Below are 22,867 nucleotides of genomic sequence, written 5' to 3'. Positions count from 1 at the left end.
GAAAAAAAAAGAAGGGGTTTATTGTATGATAAAGTTGTAAGCAAACAGAATAAGCTATGGTACCACTTTATACAGCACAAACAAAACATTAAGATCTATTAAGATGTCATTAAAATTACTTGCAACTTTAAGTTCAGGTAGGATTTTCCACCAGTATTCATTTGAGGAAAAGGTGGACATTATTCCTTAAATATGAAACCCCAGAAGTAAGTCATTCATAAAGATCATAGCCGTGGTTTTTAAACTTTCCGCGTTAGGTGAATTAAGAACCAAAATGACTTTCCACCTTATTCCTTATATTGCAATTTTGCTTTGTAGAATTTTGAAGAGGCCCCAGAGAGATCTATAAATTAGCAACATAATGTAGTAAATGATTCTGAATTGTACAGGAAGGCATTGCAGATTAGTAATGAAGATTTAATTTAAATGACTTAAACTTTGTGGTGTGTGAAGGGACTTAAAATTGCCTGGACTGACAAAGTATAAAATACATAAATAAATGAGCACATCAGCTTGGAAGATTAGGAAATTGATGGAGACAAGTAAGAAGACTGACACATTGTGAGCAACGTGACTTGTTTTAGTTGGAGAAGCCCAAACAGGTGACAAACAAGTATGTTGTCAGTTATCTTAATAGTGACATTTGACCTCCCCTATTCTGCTGAACTGGGTCATTAATGAGCAACTGACTAATAGGGCAGTTTCTATCTAAATGTAGGCAGCAAAGTTTTTGTGGAGTGAACTGCAATAATTTGCTTTGCATGTAGTTATGTGGCTGATGCATCCCACAGTTCTCGGAATATGTTGTAAATGTTCCACCTTGTACCTTTTTGTGCTGTAGATCAGTTAAAAAAAAAAAAAGTACAGTCCCTCCACAATTGGTTGTGCTTTCCTCTCACAAACTGCCTTGTCCTGCAGAATTGGCATAATTGTGCAATTTCTTCCCAATTACATCTGTCTCTTTGGTATAATAATCACATATCCTTTTTACACTCCGCATTCTTGTTTTTTTCTTTCTTTTTTTCCCCCCCTTCAAGCAATGTACTATGGGAGTTTGCTGTCAAGTTTAAGTTCATACGAGCCTAATTAACGCCCCTGTTCAGGCTCATTTGGTCAAAGAATACAAAAAAGCCAAAGATTTTCTTTTACCCCCCACCCCCACTTTTGGCACATTTAAAGCAATTCATTCAGCTGTCACTGCAGGAGCTTACGATGCAGAACCAATTACCTCGGCCCCTCAGAGCCGAGATTGATCTTTTTTTTTTTCTTGCCTCTTCCCTCCCCAACCTTTAAAGTCTGAAAAACATTGTAAACTAAATAAGGGTTGCGAAAGGTCTCAGCGTCACCTTTTTGTTTTAAGTTCGTAATTGGGCATAAATGTCAGAACATTGTAAGCTCACTTCAGGTTGCTGCCTCTAATGTGCTCATTTTCCGGAAGGGGCGGGGTGGAATTGAGTAGTGTAATGGCCTTAACAACGTAATTATGTCTGTCTGTCCCTCTGCAGAGAATTAACCATTTTCCGGGTATGGGTGAAATTTGCCGCAAAGACTGCTTAGCAAGAAACATGTCAAAGTAAGTTTCTCTCTTCCAAGCCTCAGCATTTACCAAGTGCATGTTACATAGTGAAATTATGATTTTAGTGAAGTTTTAAAATAACAAAAAATGCAGCACAGTGGTCGAATGCAACAGATTTAGGGAAGCTGCTTGAGATCTGATTCATTCAATTTGGGGAGTATTGCATTCCTAAAATCTTTATAAGCAATCTTTAAGTCATTTGCTCCCAAAAACGTGTAAATACGTTCTATTTTAAATGTTATCTCTCACAGATGTATTTATATGCTTTGATGCAGCCTCTGAACTGGAGAATGCATGAAGCAATTGTAGCTATTACAAAAACGGCCAGCAGGTGGCAGCAGAGTATAAGAAATCAACCAGGGCAAGTTGGGAAACAAGCTGTTTCCCCCCACTGTTTGAAACAGATTTGTGAATAATGATGATAATCGATGCAAAATAGAAGCAGATAGAAATATACTTTTTTTTTCCTGATGAAAGAAGAGACTCTAATCTTTCTTTGGGTAGGTTCCATGTTTTTATAGCAATAGAACACAATTTTCTATGGGCCTTGCAAAACTCAGTCAAAATCCAGTAAAACAGCCGGGAGCGAAAATTCAGTGAAAATGGCTGGGAGTGAATGAGTTAAAGGGGAATTAAAAAAATAAATAAATAAAAAATTAGAATATGTTCTGTTCGTCCCAATTGAGTTATTATAAATCTGTCTTGGATGACAATTCAACAGCTGTAATCAAGACAATGCACTCGCCATTATCCAACCTCTATTGGAAGCTGACTCTGCCGTTTACTTCATGCCGGTCCCATATTGTGACATTGGAAATATGGAAATGGGTCTGACCGGCATTAAGCTAGTAGGACAACATTTGTCATGATTGTTAGATACGGAAGCAGGAAGTAGTTATAGTTCCGGCATGCACATAGCCCAAACAATTGGCTGGATGACTGGACAAAAACAAAACAACAAAACAAAAAAAACAAAAAAAACGTGACACGGGATGGGGCCGGTTTAATAGCAGGGTTTTTCCTGTGTACAAAATCCTGAGGCGAACACCTCCACCTCAATTGCCTAAGCAACTGGAGAAGAAACAGCTTTTTTTTTTTTTTTTTTTTTTTTTAAACTTTATTTTACCGAAGAACAAAAAAAAGATCACGGAGCAACCATTGCACACGCCCATTTCCTGTTTAGAATAACCGCTACTGATCCCAAAATGACGACACCACTTGTAGTAAATAAAATTCCTCACCCAAAAATGACAGATGATTATAAAGAAAGATCTATATATCCCAACATATTATTTTTCCTTAAAATTGCATGGAATTAAAATGGCTGCCGTCTCAGTATATCTACCTGGTATCGGTAGTCACCCAACATAGTCAGGATAATACCACCTCTTCCTCTATTTGAGCCAGGAAAAACCCTGAATAGTTTGACAAAACAATAGGATTAAGCTCAAAACAGGACTGTCGATATATAGTTTACTGATTTCATATGTTGCATCAGTTTTTATTTACAATATTTATGCTTCATCTTGCAATTTTGTTCTTTACGCTCATTCAACTTCACAGGTTCCTCTGTAATATGGTACAATTAAATTTTGTCTCTCCAGAATGATCAAGTGCCAATCCCAAGAGTACGGCTTCGTACCCAAAACATGGATCTTCCCCGCCGAGTACACACAGTTCCAAAATTACGTCAAGGAGCTGCGGCGGAAACGCAAGCAGAAGACGTTTATTGTCAAACCAGCCAATGGAGCCATGGGTCACGGGTAGGTCAGATGCAAGAACAAGTGATCCGAAACAATCGAAAAACACACCGATTGGAGGGATGATTTGATGACAAGATAAACAAGAGCGGCGTGACTGAGAGAGAAAGTTGAAAGGGGAGCAAATAAAGGACAAGCACAAGAAAACAACACACAGAGGGGTATTTGACCCTGGCATGGAAATAGCATAATGGTCGGCCTCAGATTGATTATGTGGGCTGAGAGGGTGTGCTAAATCTCATTGTTGGCCTCTTTGTCCTCCATGGTCACAATCACCATAAATCAGAGCTTATCGTGGCTAGATGACACACACGCACACACCCCAACACACACACTCGTCCCTGGCACTTGCTGTACTGCCTCCCCTGAAGGTGTGTGCATATGAATATTGGATACCTTTATGTGGTACCATCAACACACACCAGGAAGACTGGAAAACGGACCAGGATATGGGGAAACTCAAAAGCATCTCTTATTATAAGATGGGCAGACTGCAGAAGTAAATGCATTTTTCATATGTGAAATCCCAGGGGTAAAAGATAGAAAATGCCAAACTTCCAAGTTATTTTATTTTATTTTTTTAAACTATTCTGAGAGTGAAAGTCATGAAGTATTCAGAGAACCAAATCTGCGTGTCTTGAAATGTGGGCAATTTATTTGCGGTATTCCATTTCAAAATACCATTTTATTTATAGCTACATATGTTGGGGTGTGTGTGTCAGAAAAGTCAGGAATTCTCTTGATATTCTCAATAAAACTAAGGCATATCTACCTAGTTATGACTTTGGATTTCATTAACAAGGAAATAGGAAACATGTAATGATCAATCATGGCTCAGTTTGCTGACCAAACCCAGAAAAGAAGTGAGCCATGATTGGTTGTTACCTATTTCCTCAGCACAGGTGATGCCATCTTCAGTTCACAACAAGACGAAAAGTTACTTTTTAAAGGAATTAATGGGCTCTTTGCACAGCTTGACTTCTTCCTGAACTGAATACCATGTTTTTGTTTCCTGTCTTTCATGAGTGGACAAACTGATTAATCCAGGTGTGTCTGGCCAATGCTGTTGTTGTTACTGAGATCAGGCACACCTGGATTAATCAGCTTGTCCACTCATGAAAGACAGGAAATGAAGGACTGGTGTTGAGTTCAGGAAGTAGTGGATTTGTGCAAAGAGCCCATTGTACATGAAAAATAATCAAAATTGTGGACACAATCTGAACTTTTTACTGCTGAAAATTGCTCAATGAGTCAAGTATCTATTTAAACTACTATGTGAATCCCGAAAAATATATTTTTGGACCATTGCAACCTAAATTTCACAAACCAATGAAAAGAAAGGAACATAAACAATTTACGTATTAATTAATGGTCCCTGCATGTAGGTATGCATATTTTCTTGAATAATAATTTATTTGCAAAATTATTTCGCATACTCCCAAGCAGTCATTTGTTGATGCCTGAGGGTTCAAGGACTCCAGTTTGAAAACCACAGGCATAAAAAGTAGTTTAGTAGAAATTGAAAAATCCAGTTGATATGCTAAGATAAAAATTAAGCTTTAAATAATCACATTTTCAGATTCCGAAAATAATCAGTGTATGCTAAAACTCCATTAGATGCATGCAAGATGTGGTGAACAGTACCTGCATTCATCATTAAGACCAATAGATGGGGATATTGAAGTGAGAATAACTCAGTGTGCTTAACTCTCCCTCTACTCTAATTCTCTTTTAATTTGTCCTTTCTGGTATAATGTGAGCATTACTTATAGCTCCGTGTTGCACTAAGCTCTTATTTATTAAAGAATAAAATGCAGCTAAGACTGAATTACTGCAATACATTTGGAATATGAAAGATGCTGCGCTAAGCTCAACCTCTCAACAGCACAAGGCTCACAAGATTAGACTTCCCTCTATTTTTTATTTTTTTTGCATGTTATGCCACAGCAGGAAATTAAGTTATACCTACCCCCGTAATTTATTTTGCGGCTGGCCCCCACTAAATGAAGGTATTGTTTGTGGGTGAAGTTATAAAGGCAACAAAATCGAAGCGTGTGCAAAGCTTAAAAAGGAGAGAGGCCCTCCGGTGCCAAATGAAATAGGCAAGGGCGAATGGGCTATGATTACGTGACACCCGGACTCATCAATCATGTCGTCTTGGTCTCAGCTTTACTCCTCCTCGACTAACTAACACTGTTAACCCTGTCCTCATCAATCAGCTGCTGTCTGCCATTCCGGGCCGCTCACTTTATTGGTCAGGCTTCTATCAACTTGTCCCTGTTTGGTTCTGCTCAAGAGTGCTGATAAGTGGGCAGATGAAGCGCTGCTCTTTAGCGCAGCTGTCTCGGTTGAAGCCAGCAGTAATGTGGTGTGATTGATAAGCGTATGCTAAAAACATCACATTGCTATCTAAGCTGAAAGGGAAGACGTTACTACTTTATAATGGCTGGAAACATACTGTCAGTTCACTTCACTTGTTGATTTTCATTCAATAAAGCAGTGAATCAATATGACTGCAATTTTCTACACTATGAATTAATGAATGAATTAATTATAATATTTAATTATAATTATTATATTGTATTATACAAATTATATGATATAAATACAAATAAATAAATAAATAAATAAATAAAATACATAATTAGAATAATATTACTATTATAATTAATATAATAAAATTATAATTATATATATATAATAAATCTTCTAGATTGGACGATATTTAGCATTTTATGCAAAATTGGAATTCGTAATTTGCCAGCTCGATCAATGATGTCATTGATCGGCTCCATAGAATGAGACAGTATATGTTATATTTAATGTTTTTCAGCATTCTTTTGAAGAAATGCATTTCAGTTAATGTCAATTATACGTTGGTTTTCGCTATTCGGACCAGTCTCCGGTGAATGTTGCGGTCAACTGTAGGGTAAAGTTTTTTTTTTTTTAATAGATATATAGTTTCATCTTCTGATTGAATCTGCGATCGGTTAATATATTTTCAAACTTGTTGATCACTGATTGGCCCAAAAAATCCAGATTGTGTAAAGTCTACTATTTTCTGTTCTTCTAATATCGGTGCCTTCTTAAAATAATCGCCAAAGTCATTTTGTCAGATTTTTCAGGAAACACAACAAATTTAACCATTTGCATCATGGGGAGATGATTTATGCAGAAATAATAGTTTTTGCAAAAAAAATAAATAAAAAAAAATGTGACAATATGTAATTTCTAGTTCCTGAAAAAGAGGGCGGCTCATCGCAAATACGATACATTAAAATATCGATACCGCTGATAGCATACCTGGCATGTAGTGTACACAAGACACTACATAACTCGTTCTGCTATGTTGCCTCGGGACTAAAACATTCACACAACTGAGTCTTCACATTTCTGACATATTTGTGTGAGACCATGTGTGTGTATAATCCCTCCTTAAATAATGGAACCTTCAAGACTCTGCCTGCAACCAATTTAGTCTCAGTTGACTTTAACTATGACTGATGGGGATGTAGGTCAGTCGTGCTGAGTCCACATATGGTGGTTGGAGGCTGTTTAACAATGATCCCTCAAGCCACCAGCTCACATACATATATACATGGACTGACACACACGCACGCACCGCCCCACAAATTCTGTGCACACTCACCTGCATGAATGCATGCATACAAACACAACTCGGTGTGTGTACTATATAAAGCCTGAGTGCCAGTGACTTGAGACCAAAGGAAATTGAATTAGAAGGAAAGTAATGTAGAAACGAGGCCCAATGCCTGCTCATATTTTCCTCATCGACCAGCACTGGCCTTTGATGAGGCTTTCTTCAGATAATTGCAATGTTCTCCAGATGCTCACACAAAACCAGAATTTATGTTATACCTGTGCATTTTTTGAGCATTGAGTCATATTTACAGGGCCAGATAATCAACAGAGTAAAAGAGATTTCGGAAGGCTCAGTGCGCTGCTGTGCCAAATAAGTCTTCGCTCTTAAACTTGCCATAAATCATGCCAAGGGCACTTTTTTAAACTATGTTTTCATGGCAGGTTTTGAAGCAGGAGAAGGTCATATGAATATCACCACGGCACCATGCAAGTTTAATGTAAATACACTTTTATAGGTTATTTTGCTGCCTTGTAACAGATTTTATTAATTGGCTTAAATAACATAAGAAGTGTAGCGCAAATCTTGTGGTTAAATTTGAAAATACTGACAACGAAACATTGCAACTGACATATATGACTGTAACCAGTAGCAATTTTAAAAGAATAATAAAATGTGTGCACAGTTTAGCTCAATTTTTATCCAACACGTATAAGACAGCGCCAATGTCATCAGTCAGTGTTCACGGTCGCTTCTCTGCCATCATCTATCATTTTTCTAATTATCCTTTTGTCTTTAGTATGCCATATTTTATGATTCTGCTGACGACACTCCAATTTCCCCCCAGAGGATTAATAAAGGCTTCTGTCTATCCAGGATCTCACTTATCCGTAACTGTGAGAAGCTGCCTGCCCAGGAGCACTTTATTGTTCAGGAATACTTGGACAAACCTTTCCTGATGGAGGGCTACAAGTTTGATCTGCGCATCTACATCCTTGTCACTTCCTGTGACCCGCTTCGAATTTTCCTCTACAACGACGGCCTGGTGCGAATGGGCACGGAGAAGTACCATGCACCCAGCGAGGCCAACCTGGTGAGTCATTCCGGGACCCGCAGGTTTCCCGAAAATAAGTCAGCCTGTAGTTTTAATGCTCTAGAATTGAACATTTCTAGAATATGTTGCTGGCCAATAAAAACAAGCTGCTGGCCGCACATAGACTAGCAGGGTAGAAATTTCTGTATGCTGAATGGTAGTTATTTATTTATTTTTTACAATGTTTTTTAGGTAAATTCAAATTTGTATGACTTTTAGCGCATTTAGGGATTTTTGAAGAGCTTCCACTATAAATTTTAAAAACTGTATTATCTGTGCAGAGGGCCATCTTAACTCATTTGCTCCTAGTAACGTGTAAATAGTTTTTTTTTTTTTTTTTTTTTAACGTTTTAAGTGTCCCAAAGACGTATTTATATGTTTGTTTGTTTTATGCTAAAGCATACAGAAGGCTTTGATGCATCCTCTCAACTGCAAAGAACGGTTGCAGAAATGGTAGTTATTACACAAATGGCCAGCAGGTGGCAGCAGAGCAAAGGAGATCAACCAGGTCCATCCAGAAAAAAAAAGCTCAATTACAATTTTAAATAGATTTGTGAAAACTGATGAAACTTAGCTCTCTTCTAATGCTAATTGCTGCAAAACGGAAACAGATAGAAACATTTTTTTTCCTGATGAAAGAAGAAACTTCAATCTTTCTTTTGGTAGGTTCCATGCTTTTATAGCAATTGAACACAATATTCTGTGGTCCTTGCAAAATCAGTCAAAATTCAGTAAAACAGCCGGGAGCGAACGGGATTGCTTTTGTGAAAATGGCTGGGAGTGAATGAGTTAATGAGCTGTCAGGCTGTATTGAGTCTGTACTTGACATGTTTTTTTTGTCTCAGACTTGACTCGGATTCCTTGGCATTTGACTCAGACTTGTCTTGGACTTGAAAAATAGTTTTATTAACTCAGTGGAGGTCAACTTCATCCTTAATCCTCAAAATTAACATCCTCCTTCAAAAGAAGCTTGAAATAAAGTTTTTCAGATGAACAAAATAGGCCAAAATTGACATTGGCCACCCGGTTACCATGGCTACCGGGCAGCAAGCCATCTAATTGGGTGAGCAGAGAGATTGTTGAGCATAATGCAATTTCTCTAATTTTGTAGCCATGAAAATATTTTTCTGTCTTAAAGAGTAAGTCAACCCCCAAATTTTATTTACAATAATATATTATATGCGGCTCACTAGTCTAAACACAACATTATATTTAATAGTGCGTTTGTGGAATATAAATAAAGCAGCAAAATCCTAATCTTGCTCTCGCAAGATGAATTCTCACAGTATTTGTGAGTTCACAAACTCCGGAGAATACATCTTGTGCCGCTCCCGTTGATTTCCGTCGATCCGAACCAGTGGCGGTTTGGACCAATCACAGAGCGACATTGTGTTTGGGGGCGGGATATGCAACTGTGACGAAACCAGGAAGCCAGACCCGACGCCAGGGCTAACAAACAAACCTAACATGGACGAATGGACGCTGTAATTAATTCTATTATTGCAGAATTAATCACCATTTCCTTGTTGAATGTTAAATGAACAGCGAGAGGCGCTTCATGCATTTCTAGCTAGTAAGATGTTCGTGCTTTCCCCCCCTTCGACAAGAACGAAAACGTTATTTTTACCCATGGCCGTGATTGGTTAAAACAAACGTATAGAATGCCGCATCGTCCAATCAGCTCGAATGATTGTACAGAATTTCCCTCCTTTCCCAACCAAATTACCGCGGCGAGGTACCAGATGGGTTTGCGGAGAACTCACTTGAGTGAAGCGCATATCCATCTGGCTATGACCAGGTTAGCAAAATCCACCCGTTTTTATCCATTCACAGGGTGGCCATTTTGTGTCATAATTGGTCGTTATCTGAGCCCTGAGGAGCTTTGATGTCATTTTCAATCGACAAGAAATGACAAAATGGCCGCCCCAGAGATAGATATAAATGAGTGGATTTTGCTGCTTAACTCATATTTCACAAATGCAATAGTCATCAGAATGCCGTGTTTTGACAAAGGTGCCGCATACAGCATACTACTGTAAAGAAAATGTTGTGGTTGACTTCCCCTTTAAGTTTTATTCTTGTTCAAATCTGGACTTGGACTTGGACTTGAATTGGACTTTGTGACTTTGACTACTTGGAGTCGACCTTTTTAATTCAAACTTAATTTGGACTTGATGAAGCTGAACTTGAATGAAGCCCTGGTGAGCTATAGATAGTTAGCTAGTGCTATAGTTAGCTGTACAGTACACGCAAGGTACAAATTGACTTTCATATAATGAGGAAGCTTTGTGTAACTCAATATAATCAATTTCAGTAGAACAATACACTGGTAGCATGAGTGGAGAACATATTTCTTGCCATAGCTATCCGCCTTAAGGTTCTGCACCAACCAAGTCTATTGTGCATCGCACATACACAAACACACCCACATGCTTCTATCACGCACGATGCATATCAACACAATGCGTATTGTCTTACCAAGTCTGTGACACATGATAGAATCAAGCGCGCCATGGAGATGGATGTTCAATTCCACAGAGAGTGGCTGCCAGACAGCCATCAGGAGGTAGAGTGGCCTGCGGTCACAGTGTTATTACCTTGTAGCTAAGGACGTGGGTGCATTATAAAGAGAGGGGTGCAATAAGGCCACTAATAGGCAGCCACTCAGGGATGCATCCCAGCCATGTTCTGTGGGAACTATGGTGCACTACAGCTCTTATCACTCTTATTTGATTCCGTTTTGTTTACTTTACTGTATACGGCATTAACTCAAAGAAGCAGTTTTCTCAGTCTACTTCTCATATACAGCAGAGCTAGAACCAGGCTCTTTGTTTATTTTGCAACAGGAGGAAAATGTCCTTGCTACAGAAGAGAAGCTACAAAGTTTGTACATTTGTGAGGACTTTAGTGAGTCTACTTTGTCTGAATGCATTCAGAGTTAAATAAGTAGAGCACTGCTCTTAATTATTTTTTTCCCCACACTTCAGCTATTGCTTTACGTTTTTTTTTAGTCTGTTTTATGGCAGAATTATGAGGCATCATTAGTGCAGTGGTTCACATTGCTGTCTTTCATGCAGCCAGTAGGCGGGCTGGTTCCCAGACAGTCTCCATGCACCCAGCCACTGGATATCGCCAGTGCTGGATAATTGAGACAGTTACGTCAGGAAGGGCATCCGGCGGTAAAACTCAAGCCAGAAATCGGGTTAGTCAATCAAGTTAGAAACATGATTCACTGATGGGAGGACCTGAAAGAGAAGATTATATTATATTTGATGTTATTGTGTAATAGGGAGGGGCTTTTGAACAATTTTCCTTGATCAATTTGGGTAAAAGTGTGCTTGACATGCTAACTATACCTGGCTGTAGGCTCATCACTGTATATATATATTATATATATATATATATATGTAACGATATCCAAATATCACGATACGATATCACGATATGAAGCTCACGATACGACGATACGGTAATTATCACAATATTGTGGGGAGGTTGGATATTTAAAAAAGATCACAATGTAAAAAAAAAAAAAAAAGAGCTCGTAATAAAAAAAAAGCACAATATTGTGCTTTTGTACATAACAGCAATACATATAAACAACCTCTAATCTCTAATAACACTTAATATTGAGGCACTAATGCAAGCACACATTGAGTTCCTCCACATATTGACTCGCTTCACAATCATATTGCAATCCCCTTCATCTGACAATTAGTGATTTTAAACATAGAAGGGCCAAAACATGCCTAATGAAAATTAAACTGCACTAAAAAAATAGCCACCAGATCGTTACATCCCTCATATATATATATATATATATATATATATATATATATATATATATATATATATATATATATATATATATACACCCATTAAAGAACAAAACCTTTACTTTGTGTTTTGCTTTTTACTACATTTAGGCTACAAACTAATTAGGCCTGAATTTCGTGAAACGTATTCCTCCACTCCTTCGAGAGTAGTGACTATGTTACATAAACTTGTTGTACATCAATTTCCATATCATCTACAGTGTAGATGATATGGAAATTGATGGGGTGTCAAACATACGGCCCGCGGGCCGGATCAGGCCCGCAAAGGGGTTTAATACGAGACAATTTTGTAAAGTGAAGAAAAAAATAAATAATAATATTGTCGGACCAATTAATCAGCCAGCCACAATAAAATATATAAATTTGTAATTTCACAAGCAGTCCTAAGATGAGTAATGTAACTTACTGACTCGCCCTGGAAGTCATTATTTTACATCCAACTTAATTAAAGTTGTGGTTTGTTTAAAAAAAAATATATATATTTTTTTTAAATCATGGACCAACATAAACGTTTTAAATATGACACAAATTCAATTACTGGTACCACAATTACATATGATAAGGATTAACATCTTCATTAACTTCATTAACTGTGCCACACAATGCATTCTGGGAACTATATATATGCAAAACAGATTTAACACGTCCGGAACTCATACAGGCAAACTGCTGCTGCGTTTCGTTTGCATTTGTGTTATTTTTTTTTAACAATAGATTACAGTTGAGCTCCGTAATTTGCCCAAAAATCGAAAAAATCTTCGTATAATTGACGGCAATTGTTTTGAAGTTATATACCATTATTTTACCTATCCGGCCCACTTAGTAATATATTTTCTACCATGCGGCCCCTGAGCTAATATGAGTTTGACACCCCTGATCTACACGATTCTTGATGATAATCAAATTGGTAAATGGATCTATCATGCTCATCCTAGGTATGTCGGTACTTTTTAGACTATGTGGCCTCCTGGGATAATTAATCATCACTCACAAATGACTGATAAAAGCAGAGTTCCCCCATTCAATACAAATTTAGCGTCCATACTATGTAGGACATGAGATAGTGAGCTTTCTTTGCAATGTGTAACACATCAAACTGTTTACAAGGGAATTGATGGGGAAAAAATACCATCTGGTGAGGATTTTACTGATTTTTTTTTTCCATCATTGTTATTATAACTGTACATTTCTACTAAATTATGCCCTCCTTCTCTCCCACAGAGCCAACTCTACATGCATCTTACCAACTACTCAGTCAACAAACACAATGAGAACTTTGAGCGGGATGAGACGGTGGATAAAGGCAGCAAAAGATCCATCAGTTGGTTCACGGAGTTCCTGCGCACCAATGATTACGACGTGGCCAAATTCTGGGGTGACGTTTCTGTACGTGGTTTGCCGACTTATACACAACTACACGTTCACAGCAAATGCAAACATCACATGCTTACATTTGGAAGCACACGCTCCACACGCTGCCTGTAAGACAAAAAGTGTACCAGCTAAGGTTTGACTTGATGCGCTTTGACAGATATTCAGTCAGCTTTCGAATTTTGTTTAACTGACTGGAAGAACCCGGTCAAAACATCATTCCTGGAGGGTGAGCTCGTCCAGTCTCACTGCTTCCAGCTCATCTAAACACCTCTACTTTCATTTTTTTCTGCTTTTCTTTCCAATTTGTAATTTACTTTAGCATCGCCCTCCTTCCTTTCTTGCTCTTTCAGCTATTTCTTTTGACCGTGTTTGTAAAACTGCCACATTGTTGGAAAGGATTTTTCGGCCCAAGCAACTTATTGTATTTTTTAACGTAATGCCGTGGTAAGCAAAGAGAAAATATAAAAATGGTGCTTTTTGTCTTCTGGACCTTTATGCAGTATCTTCCGATCCCTTGGCGACACACCAAAGTGTCACCCACTGACTCAGCCAGATGTCCTCCACCTCTCTTGCGCTCTCATCATTTTTTTCTTGCTATTTTATCTGAAGCTGCACTTTGCTGCTGCTCTCTGCCCACCATCCTTCGCTTTTCATCTTTGTGCTTACACTTTGATGCATACAGACCGGCTACCAGGCTGTTTACATGCTTTTCCTACAAGGAACACAACCAGAAAACTAGAGAGGAGTATGGTAGTGGTAGAATATGTTATTATTATTATTATTATTATTTTAACTCTATCGCAAGTCTTTGTACTGTGTGTCAAGTGTTGTACTAATGATGCTCTTAAAGTATGAGAGAACTTGATTCTGCTTAAATCAGCGATTCGTAACTTTTTTTGGAGGAACTGCACCCCACCAGTTTTAGTATGCGCATTTAACCAAATCCTTCTTTAGTGAAAAATAAAATGTGATCTTTTTCATATTCAAGACATGGGTATAGTCTCTACTGGTGAACAAAACCAACAGGGAGAGTACCGTATTTTCCGCACTATACGGCGCACCTAAAAGCCTTCAATTTTGTCAAAAGCTGACCGTGCGCCTTATAATCCAGTGCGCCTTATATACGGATCAATATTGAGCCGTAACAGGTCTCGCTGTCAAGACACTATCGGTAACCCTGTACGATCGGTGACACACATGCGCAGAAGATCCCGCCATCTTGGATCGCTAGCTAATACTACTACTTTACCTCAGAGAAAATAATAAAACAGCTGTTTATTCATTTTGGGAGTGAATGGAGTTGTCAGAAAGCCGGTTTGTAATCTATTAATAAAGTTTGACTAACCTATCTGACTGTTTTGTTGACATTCCCTTTAGCGCAGCACCATCTAATGGATGCATAACGTAACCACAGCCTCTACTTCTAACGCCTTATATATGGAAAAAGTTTTAAAATATGACATTCATTGAAGGTGCGCCTTATAATGCGGTGCGCCTTATAGTCGTGAAAATACAGTAGTCTTTTCATCAAATCTTGCTCTATTCACCTAGAACTCAGAAAGCATTATGTTGTTGTATTCCCCAGCTGCATGCAGCTAAAGGAAGTGGTCCTTTAGTCTTGCTAGATGTTTAGTTGCCCTGGACAACACGGCATTGCAAATCACGCAGTTAGGATGCTGATTCCCATCACTCAACTCAGTTCTATAATATTCATAGAGCACTTTAAAATAACCACTGCGGTTTTCTTACTTAACTCATTCAATCCCAAAAATGTGTAAAAACATTTTTAAATACTTTGTCCTTCCCTCCCAAAAACGTGTTTACATTTTTTTTTTTTTATGCAAGAGCATACAGAAGGCTTTGATGCAGCTTCTGACATGAAGGTCTCAGCAGAGTATAAGAGATCAGCCAGAGCCATGTTACAACAAGCTCTTTTTGTCAGTGTTTTCACCAGGAATGTGAATATTGACGAAACTTACCTATATTCTAATGCTAAATACTGCAAAACTGAAACAGATATAAAAAAAAAATTCCTGATGAAAGAAGAGACGCTAATCTTTCTTTTGGTAGGTTCCATGTTTTTATAGAAATAGAACACACTATTCTGTGGCCTTGCAAAATCAGTCAAAATCCAGTAAAAAAATGGATGGGAGTGAATGAGTTAAGATGGAACCCAGGTTGCAGCAGATACAATGAAAATGGCAGAGGCTCCAGAATTTAACCCTGTGGAACATCATACGTTCACTTATACATGTCAATTCATATTGCACATATTCATCCGGCCACTTTGTTTTTTGGCTTGGCTAGCATGAAAGGATTAAACCAAAAAATAAATCACACGACATACCATCACAACCATTACAATACTGAGCGCACAAAATTCCCTATAGGCCAAGAAAAGTAGCCCGATCACCGCAACCAATAATCACCAAGTATCATGAGTCAGGTGTGTGTCTTGACCTCGGCCAAACCCATAAGATCGACTCACCGAAGCCCTGGCCTTCGTTTGAACCTAAATTAAGAACCAGTGGCTTACACAAAATATGTTAGCGAGAAGCACACGAAACAACTCTGTACACTCACATAAAACACGGACTCGGGATAGAGTGAGGCTGTTCAGGGGCTGACACACAAACACACACACACTCTTCAGGCAAAAAGGGTTGAAGCGGGAGCAGGTGTCTGTACCGGGCAGCCTGTGGTTTGGACAGTTGCATGGACCTGTGTGGGGGACAGACGGTGGGGCTTTTGCCTTATCAGTCCAAGGCCAGAACATTGCATCCCCCTCTTGCACCCAACAGTCTGCGTGGTCTGGGCAATGTTTGGGCCAGCAACTCTGCATGGGACTTGACTAGAGAGAGAACGCTTTGTGTAAAAAGAATATGTGTGAGTGCATGTGCAAACTCACTAATTCTTTTGTATTATTTCCTGCTTACTGTCTGTAAACAGTTACTATTTGTTAGGGTACAACTGTTTGTTGTTGAGATGTTCTATTGCCTATTGGTCGACAATATTAATTCATGTTTCTATGAGGGATTTTCACTTAATTTGTATCTCTCTTTTTTTGTACGTCATGACAGGAACTGGTCGTCAAGACATTAATAGTGGCAGAGCCCCATGTGCTGCACGCGTACCGCATGTGCAGGCCTGGCCAGCCACCAGGGAGCGACAGTGTCTGCTTTGAGGTCTTGGGCTTTGACATAATCCTGGACCGCAAGCTCAAACCTTGGCTCTTGGAGGTACATTCTCATTGACACTTTTCAAAGAAATTTCTTTACGTTGTTGTTTAGATAACCACAACAACAACAACAACAACAACAATAATAATAATAATAATAATAATAACAGTGCTGTTACTATCAAATATTTTTAGAATTGATTAATCTGTCTATTATTCAATCGATTAATCAGATTCATTTTAATTTTACAAATTTTTTTTTCACTGGTTACTGTTTATAAACCAGTGATTGGTGTTTATTTCATACTTCACATTTGTATAGTGATTAAAAAAGGAGGATGGGGGGGATTGGTGTTTTTAGTATTTCACAGGTAATTGTTTTCCAAGGTAAGTAACAGATGTTTGAAAATGTCTTATTTAACACAGAAGATAATCAGTCTTCTTTCATTAAGGACTACAGAAATCACTGAACAATTATTGTTGATATGCTGAAATCAAAAGATTTGGACAATTTTAAATAAAAAAAAAAGAGGCTCCAAACGATTACTCGATTATTATAATAGTTACTTGTCGATTAATCGATTAATTTTGACAGTTCTAACTATATCTTTTGTAAAGTTTGCATTGTGTGGTTCTTGATATGTATAGAAAGAAAAAGAAAAAAAGAAAAAGAAAAAAAGAAAGTGGAAAAGAAAGAAAAGAAAAAGAAAGGAACGCACACGTCTGTGGAGTCTCACCTTTCCAGCTGCTACCAAAGCGGCAGCGGCTTCTGAAGTGAAGCACTGTTCCATCAAGTAAGAGAGAGGGCGACGGTGCCTCACTCTGACAGAACGCATAAACACATTGATTTGCTTGTACACTCTTGTTCCCCGTGCACAGAAACGCTGAGACACACCCACGTGGACTCTTAATATGTATATATATATATATACACCCTACAATATGAAACCTTCCCTTGAAGGAAGGACTGTGTATACACATACACATACAATATAGGTCAGGTTAGCAAGAACCCCCCCCCCCCCGTTCCATGTCAATCTCTCGTGTCACTCATTGCAGAGTGGTCTTCAATTTAGAGTCCACTCCAGGATTTGTGGCAGACCCTTTTCCTGTCAACCAGTCAGTTCAAGCCTGACCTAAATCCTTAAACCTGACTAGTGGGCACCACCCCCACCTTCTCTCTACTTACACTCCTTTCTCCCACAAAATGGACTAAAGTGGAGAATGCTCGGGCGATTTTTGTCAGGGATGTTCACCATTATGCCACCTCAAATAATTGGGATACAGTATTGATATGTGCATGATTGTACAAAATAGTCGGCCTCCCGTGGCCACACTGGTAAAAATATTGGACGAATAAAGACACAATAAAGTCATAATTACACGTTGTAATATTACAAGGATAGGAAGTAAAAATATGACAATTTATTCCTTTAATTTGATTTAAAAATGTGATTTTGAAAAAATAATGTGATTCTACATCAGATTTTTATGAGCGACTGTTATGAGAAAATCAGCACACAATTGTCATTGTCATTCGATTTAGAGATTTGCCATACAATAATCATTTGCTACAACGACTGGTTTATGGTTTAACATATTTTGTGATGTAATATTGAACATTTAATAATTCATTGTTTTAAGTATGATTGTTTTTCGCTTTCTTTCTTTTTTTGTGTTTTCATTTATTTGTCCGTTCCTCTCTTTCTTTCCAGACATGTTAAGAACCACGTACTGCAAACATTACAAGCAATATTGGTAGAACTGTCAAAAATAATCGACAAGTAATTGATTATCAAATTAATTGATAACTATTTCAATAATGGAGTAATCATTTTTTTAATTTAAAATGGTCCAAATAATCAGATTTCAGCATATCAACAATAATTGATCACTGATTTCTGTAGTCCTTCATGAAAGCAGACTTGATTATTTCCTGTTTAATCAAAATAAGACATTTGTTTTTATTTTTGGAAAACAATGTCCTGTAACATACTACAACATTAATCAGGGATAAAATGCTTTTGTAATGCACTTTAATGCAAAATTTGTGAATGAAATGAATCAGATTAGTCGATTGGATAATTGACAGATTAATAATTTCTAAAAATAATCGAGAGTTACGGTACTAGATCGAAGTGTACACAAGTATCAATAAACCATCCACTTGCTACTTCTCACCACACGTCCAAAATGTAATTCTTAGGTATTACAATTGACTTTTCAGTGTGGTTCTTCACCTTTGGAATGGTAAAAGGACAGATATTTGTAGTTTATATTTTAGAGTCTTTATTTCATTGACCTGGCTTTTTGGCTTGCAAACGTAACAAAGGGTGAACAAGAGTAGTGGGATTTCTTTTTCATTGTGACTGCGTGTGCGCACGTGCATATGTGTGTTTGTGCGTGTGCCACATGGTACACAGCCATGATTGCAGTTGTTCCACTCCAGCAGTAATGATCCCCCCCCCCCGCGAGCCGCTCTCTATAACGTTCATCAATTAACATCCTTCACGCATACACCTACTTCTCTTTCATGCAACATTTACAGCAACAGTCATTTATTGCCAAAACTCAAAATGATTAGTCAGGGGACAGTTGTGAGAATCAAGAGCCTTTCTTAAATGCTCTCTGCGCGGGCTGTCAAGTCTGAAAATAACTTTATTACATCTTTGGCCTGTTGATGTGCATTGCTATTCAATAGGGACGTACAACGCAGCGAGGACAGGCTTTCTGAAAACGGCGCCCTTTGGCAAGCCCTCAAGCTTGAATTTCATTTATTGAAGGATTACTTTGCTCCCGTTTGAGGTTAATTAAATCTATTTCAAACCATTTCACTATTTCTAATATTCAACTTTTCTTTACTTCCAAAGCGGGAGGAGTCTTGCCAGGGAATTGAAACATGATCTCGTTTTCCCGGGTTTGTTTTGAATTTGTCGACGGAACCTCTCAGGTTTCACTGTTGGTGTCATTGTGAATTATCCGTGCCGCGCCTGCCGTTCTGACACTGTCATCCTCTTTTACTCCTTCAAATGTCAACGTTAGTTGTTGGACATGCGTACTCGCAGACAGGAAATGGAACTTCAACCTGTGTAAACTCAAAGCCAGGTGGATGCTCGATGGTATCAAGTAGAAGATGCTGTCGAATGAAATTAGGCCTTTCTGTTGCATTGGTGCTGAACTCATTTTTTTTTTTTTTTTTTTTTTTAAGAGTGTGTAGAGGGCTGCTAATTGAAAAAGAACATGTCGTCCTCTCGCATCGTCTCATTAAAGACAAACCAAAAAGAGAAAGTCTTTAGAAAAAACTCAGTTTCATAGTTTGAAAGAATGTTTGCAGAGTAAAGCTTATGATGCAAATATTCTGTTTGAATAAAATATGCAAATTGGCTCAAGACTATGACAAATGAATACCTATATTGCGTTTTTGGAATATGAGTTAAGCAGCAAAATCCACCCATTTTTATCCAGCTCAGGGGGCGGCCATTTTGCCACTTGCTGTCGACTGAAAATGACATCACAAGCTGCTCGGAGGGGGGCACATACACACTAACGGTAACCTTGCCAGCAAGCTGAATTCTTGTGTTATTTATAAAAAAAATTCTACGATCAGCGGAAGCAGTCCAAGATGGCTTCTTGTCGTATTTTTGAACAAATACCACGAGAATCCATCTTGTACTGCTCCCGCCAATACGTTCGCAAACAACCTTTGTCAGGTCGGACCAATCAGGCGTTGTTTAGGGTGGGACATGCAGCTGTGACGAAACCAGGAAGCGTCGACGCCGGGGGAAACGAACAAACCAAAAATAGACGAATGGACGCTGCAATTAATTCTGTTCTTGCAGAATTTCTCACCGTTTCCTTGTTGAATGCTGAACAGTGAGAGGTGCTTCGTGCATTTTTATCTGGTAAAGATGTTCATGCTTTTTTCCCCGCCTTTTTTTTTTTCCTAAGATGAGACTGAAGACGACATTTTTATCCGTTGCCGTGATTGGTCAAAACAAACGTGCACAAGATGCCGCATCGTCCAATCAGCTCGAAGTGGAGCAGTCCCAGATTCATAACGTGAAGAATTCCCTTGAGTGAATCACAATTATCAATCTGTTTATTGCCAGGTTAGACGAATGGGGGCACATGATGCAATTTATTATAAAGAATCCGAGTCCGTAATCCATCTCTAAATTCAGAGTAATGAAATCTAGGGGCAGCGTTATATGTGCAACACGTTCTCTACTCAAGTTTGGACTTATTTTTGAAGGGGGCTGGCAAAACAGTATGTACGCAGTGAATAAACACAGCTATATAAGCTATAATTTATCATTTTCGCAAGGTTCCAGAAGGTGTCCACAAAACCTCCACAAAAGACAAATAGATTGAGGTCCAGCCTCATTATAGTCACTGGAACCCCAGAGATGCCAGTACACGCTGCAGTGCAGGCAGCGTGATTATTGATGGTTGTGATTACATCTCTCCATCCATTCCTTCCCATTTTCTATCCCCCCCTGCTGCTCCAGAAGGGTTGTGCAGAGTGATTGGCAACTAATGAGGCGGGCATGGTTAGGTCAACCGTGGCATGGGATGTTTGTGTCTCGTGCGAGTGTGTGCGTGCGCTTGTGTGTGAATTGGCATAACGACAACAGACCCACAGACTGCAGCTGGACTGCTTCCCCAAAGGCGGTGATACTTCAACCCCTCCCCTCCCTCCCTTCCTGCAACTTTCCTCTTTTTTAGTGCGCTCTAGCCGATTGCTTCAAGATGAGTTTGGTTTAACCGTCCATCCCTCAGAGCCAACATAATCCAGACTTCCTTTACTTTTGAGTGCAAATGTATGCGTGTGTTTGTGGGGACTAATCTGCGATGGCAAGTGTAAACAGATGCCGCAATGCTCACGTCCGCAAAGAAACCCACACGTGGATGTTTTATTCTCCTTCACCTCCCAACGCATACAAACACGCACCGCAAATGAAATTCAACTCAAGTGTAGTACTTAATTTCCCATACAGAGTAAATACTGCCTCGTACTTTTGTGGCCATGTGAATCAAACTTTTTTTGGGCTGTGTAGTGAGGTTAAAGGTTTGTGTTCCTACAGTTGTAAATCTGAACAGCAGCCGTAAGCATAACATTGAATCCTTGGAGGGAAGATTTTGAATTTTGGCTGACTTTTACTACATATTTTTGAACCCCCGCAATAGCCTCCATTATCCAGCATTCATAGAGATAATGATTTCGTTGATACTTACAGTATGCACTGTAAGTTGTCTTCATTCAATTTATTGAACTCCAGTGGTGAGCAATGACAGTGAACACATACAGTTTTATATTCTTAATTTTCTTGCTTTAATACGCCCTTCCCTTTTTAATTTACCTTCTGCCTTTGATTAATCTGCTGCACTTAGTAGGGTTCATTCTTATTTAAATGCTCATTGATTTTGTCCCAGGCTCTGAGGGGGTTTGTCTTTTTCCCTGTAAGCTGTAGGTGGCAGTAGATACTTACAAGACACGCTTTTGCTCATAAACAGGTTTATTAAGGAATAATTAGAATGATGTATGGTACTGTCTGCATACATCCACATCCATTTTCCTCTAGGATGACTATTTCACAGAATAAGTATCAAGTTAGGAGTGCACATGCCTCATATATGGAGCACTACTTGAAAACACACCTCAGCATTTACTCATTTATCATCACGCGCAGCAACGCCACTGACAGAGTGACTGTGCATGTATGTCATGGAGGCAGAAGATAAATACTGCATGGAGATAGCGTACATAGAGTTACGAGTCAATGTGTTGGGTGTTTGAAAGAAAAATCTATTTTCTCCCAAACACAACTATATTACGGTCATTATCTTATCAATATATTCTGCCGTTGTGTTTGCTGACTTTTTAGAAGTACTGTATAACATTTTAACTTTACCAGCAGCCCAGTATGCTTTTCTTTTGTCAGCACTTAAAGCACCACAGAAAGAAAAGAACCCAGCAGTGAAGACGGCTGATACAGGAATGACTACGGGATATGAAAAGTCTACACACCCCAAGCTAGGCCAAAGTTAAATTGTTTCATAACTTTTACAGCATTAATGCGACCAGTAACTTGTACGTCTCAATTGAAAAGGAGGGAAACAACCTTTAAAAGTAAAAATAAACATCTGAGGTAAAGGTTGCATAAGTGCGCACACCCTATTACTGAATGTACCAATTACAGCTTATGTTATACTGGAGTCAGAACCTGTCACCATTCAAAGCGCCTTTGGTTAACTAAATTAAGTTCAACTGCTTCAGTAGACTTGATCTCAACTTACTATATAGTTTTGCTTTCTAGCAGAAGGCCTGAAGGTTTTCTGCTAACACTGAAAACAAAACCTCCCCAAAAAATGTTATAGCCTGATCTAAGTAACCTTGAACTTTTTGGCCATAATTCCATAAGGTATGATTTGGCACTGCTCATCTGCTC

The 22,867-nt window shown here is 38.6% G+C and overlaps 2 protein-coding genes across 10 annotated transcripts in view; one reads left to right on the top strand and one right to left on the bottom strand.

Moving 5' to 3' along the window:
- Window positions 1–22,867, bottom strand: part of prkacba (protein kinase, cAMP-dependent, catalytic, beta a) — a 294,170-nt gene that overhangs the window by 25,054 nt on the left and 246,249 nt on the right. The gene's annotated exons all lie outside the window — the stretch shown is intronic.
- ttll7 (tubulin tyrosine ligase-like family, member 7) overlaps window positions 1–22,867 on the top strand; it is a 78,066-nt gene that overhangs the window by 11,525 nt on the left and 43,674 nt on the right. For all 5 annotated transcript variants that reach the window (XM_077535430.1, XM_077535432.1, XM_077535434.1 and 2 more), the window contains exons 5-9: window positions 1,506–1,573; window positions 3,181–3,339; window positions 7,814–8,030; window positions 13,088–13,252; window positions 16,321–16,479. In XM_077535430.1, the coding sequence (XP_077391556.1) occupies window positions 1,506–1,573; window positions 3,181–3,339; window positions 7,814–8,030; window positions 13,088–13,252; window positions 16,321–16,479 (768 nt within the window). The remainder of the gene's footprint in view (window positions 1–1,505; window positions 1,574–3,180; window positions 3,340–7,813; window positions 8,031–13,087; window positions 13,253–16,320; window positions 16,480–22,867) is intronic.

This window comes from Festucalex cinctus, chromosome 10 (genome assembly GCF_051991245.1).
Source record: "Festucalex cinctus isolate MCC-2025b chromosome 10, RoL_Fcin_1.0, whole genome shotgun sequence".
Classification (NCBI taxonomy): Eukaryota; Metazoa; Chordata; class Actinopteri; order Syngnathiformes; family Syngnathidae; genus Festucalex; species Festucalex cinctus.
The sequence above is the reverse complement of the archived record's forward strand: the minus strand, read 5'-3'. Positions and strand labels throughout refer to the sequence as shown.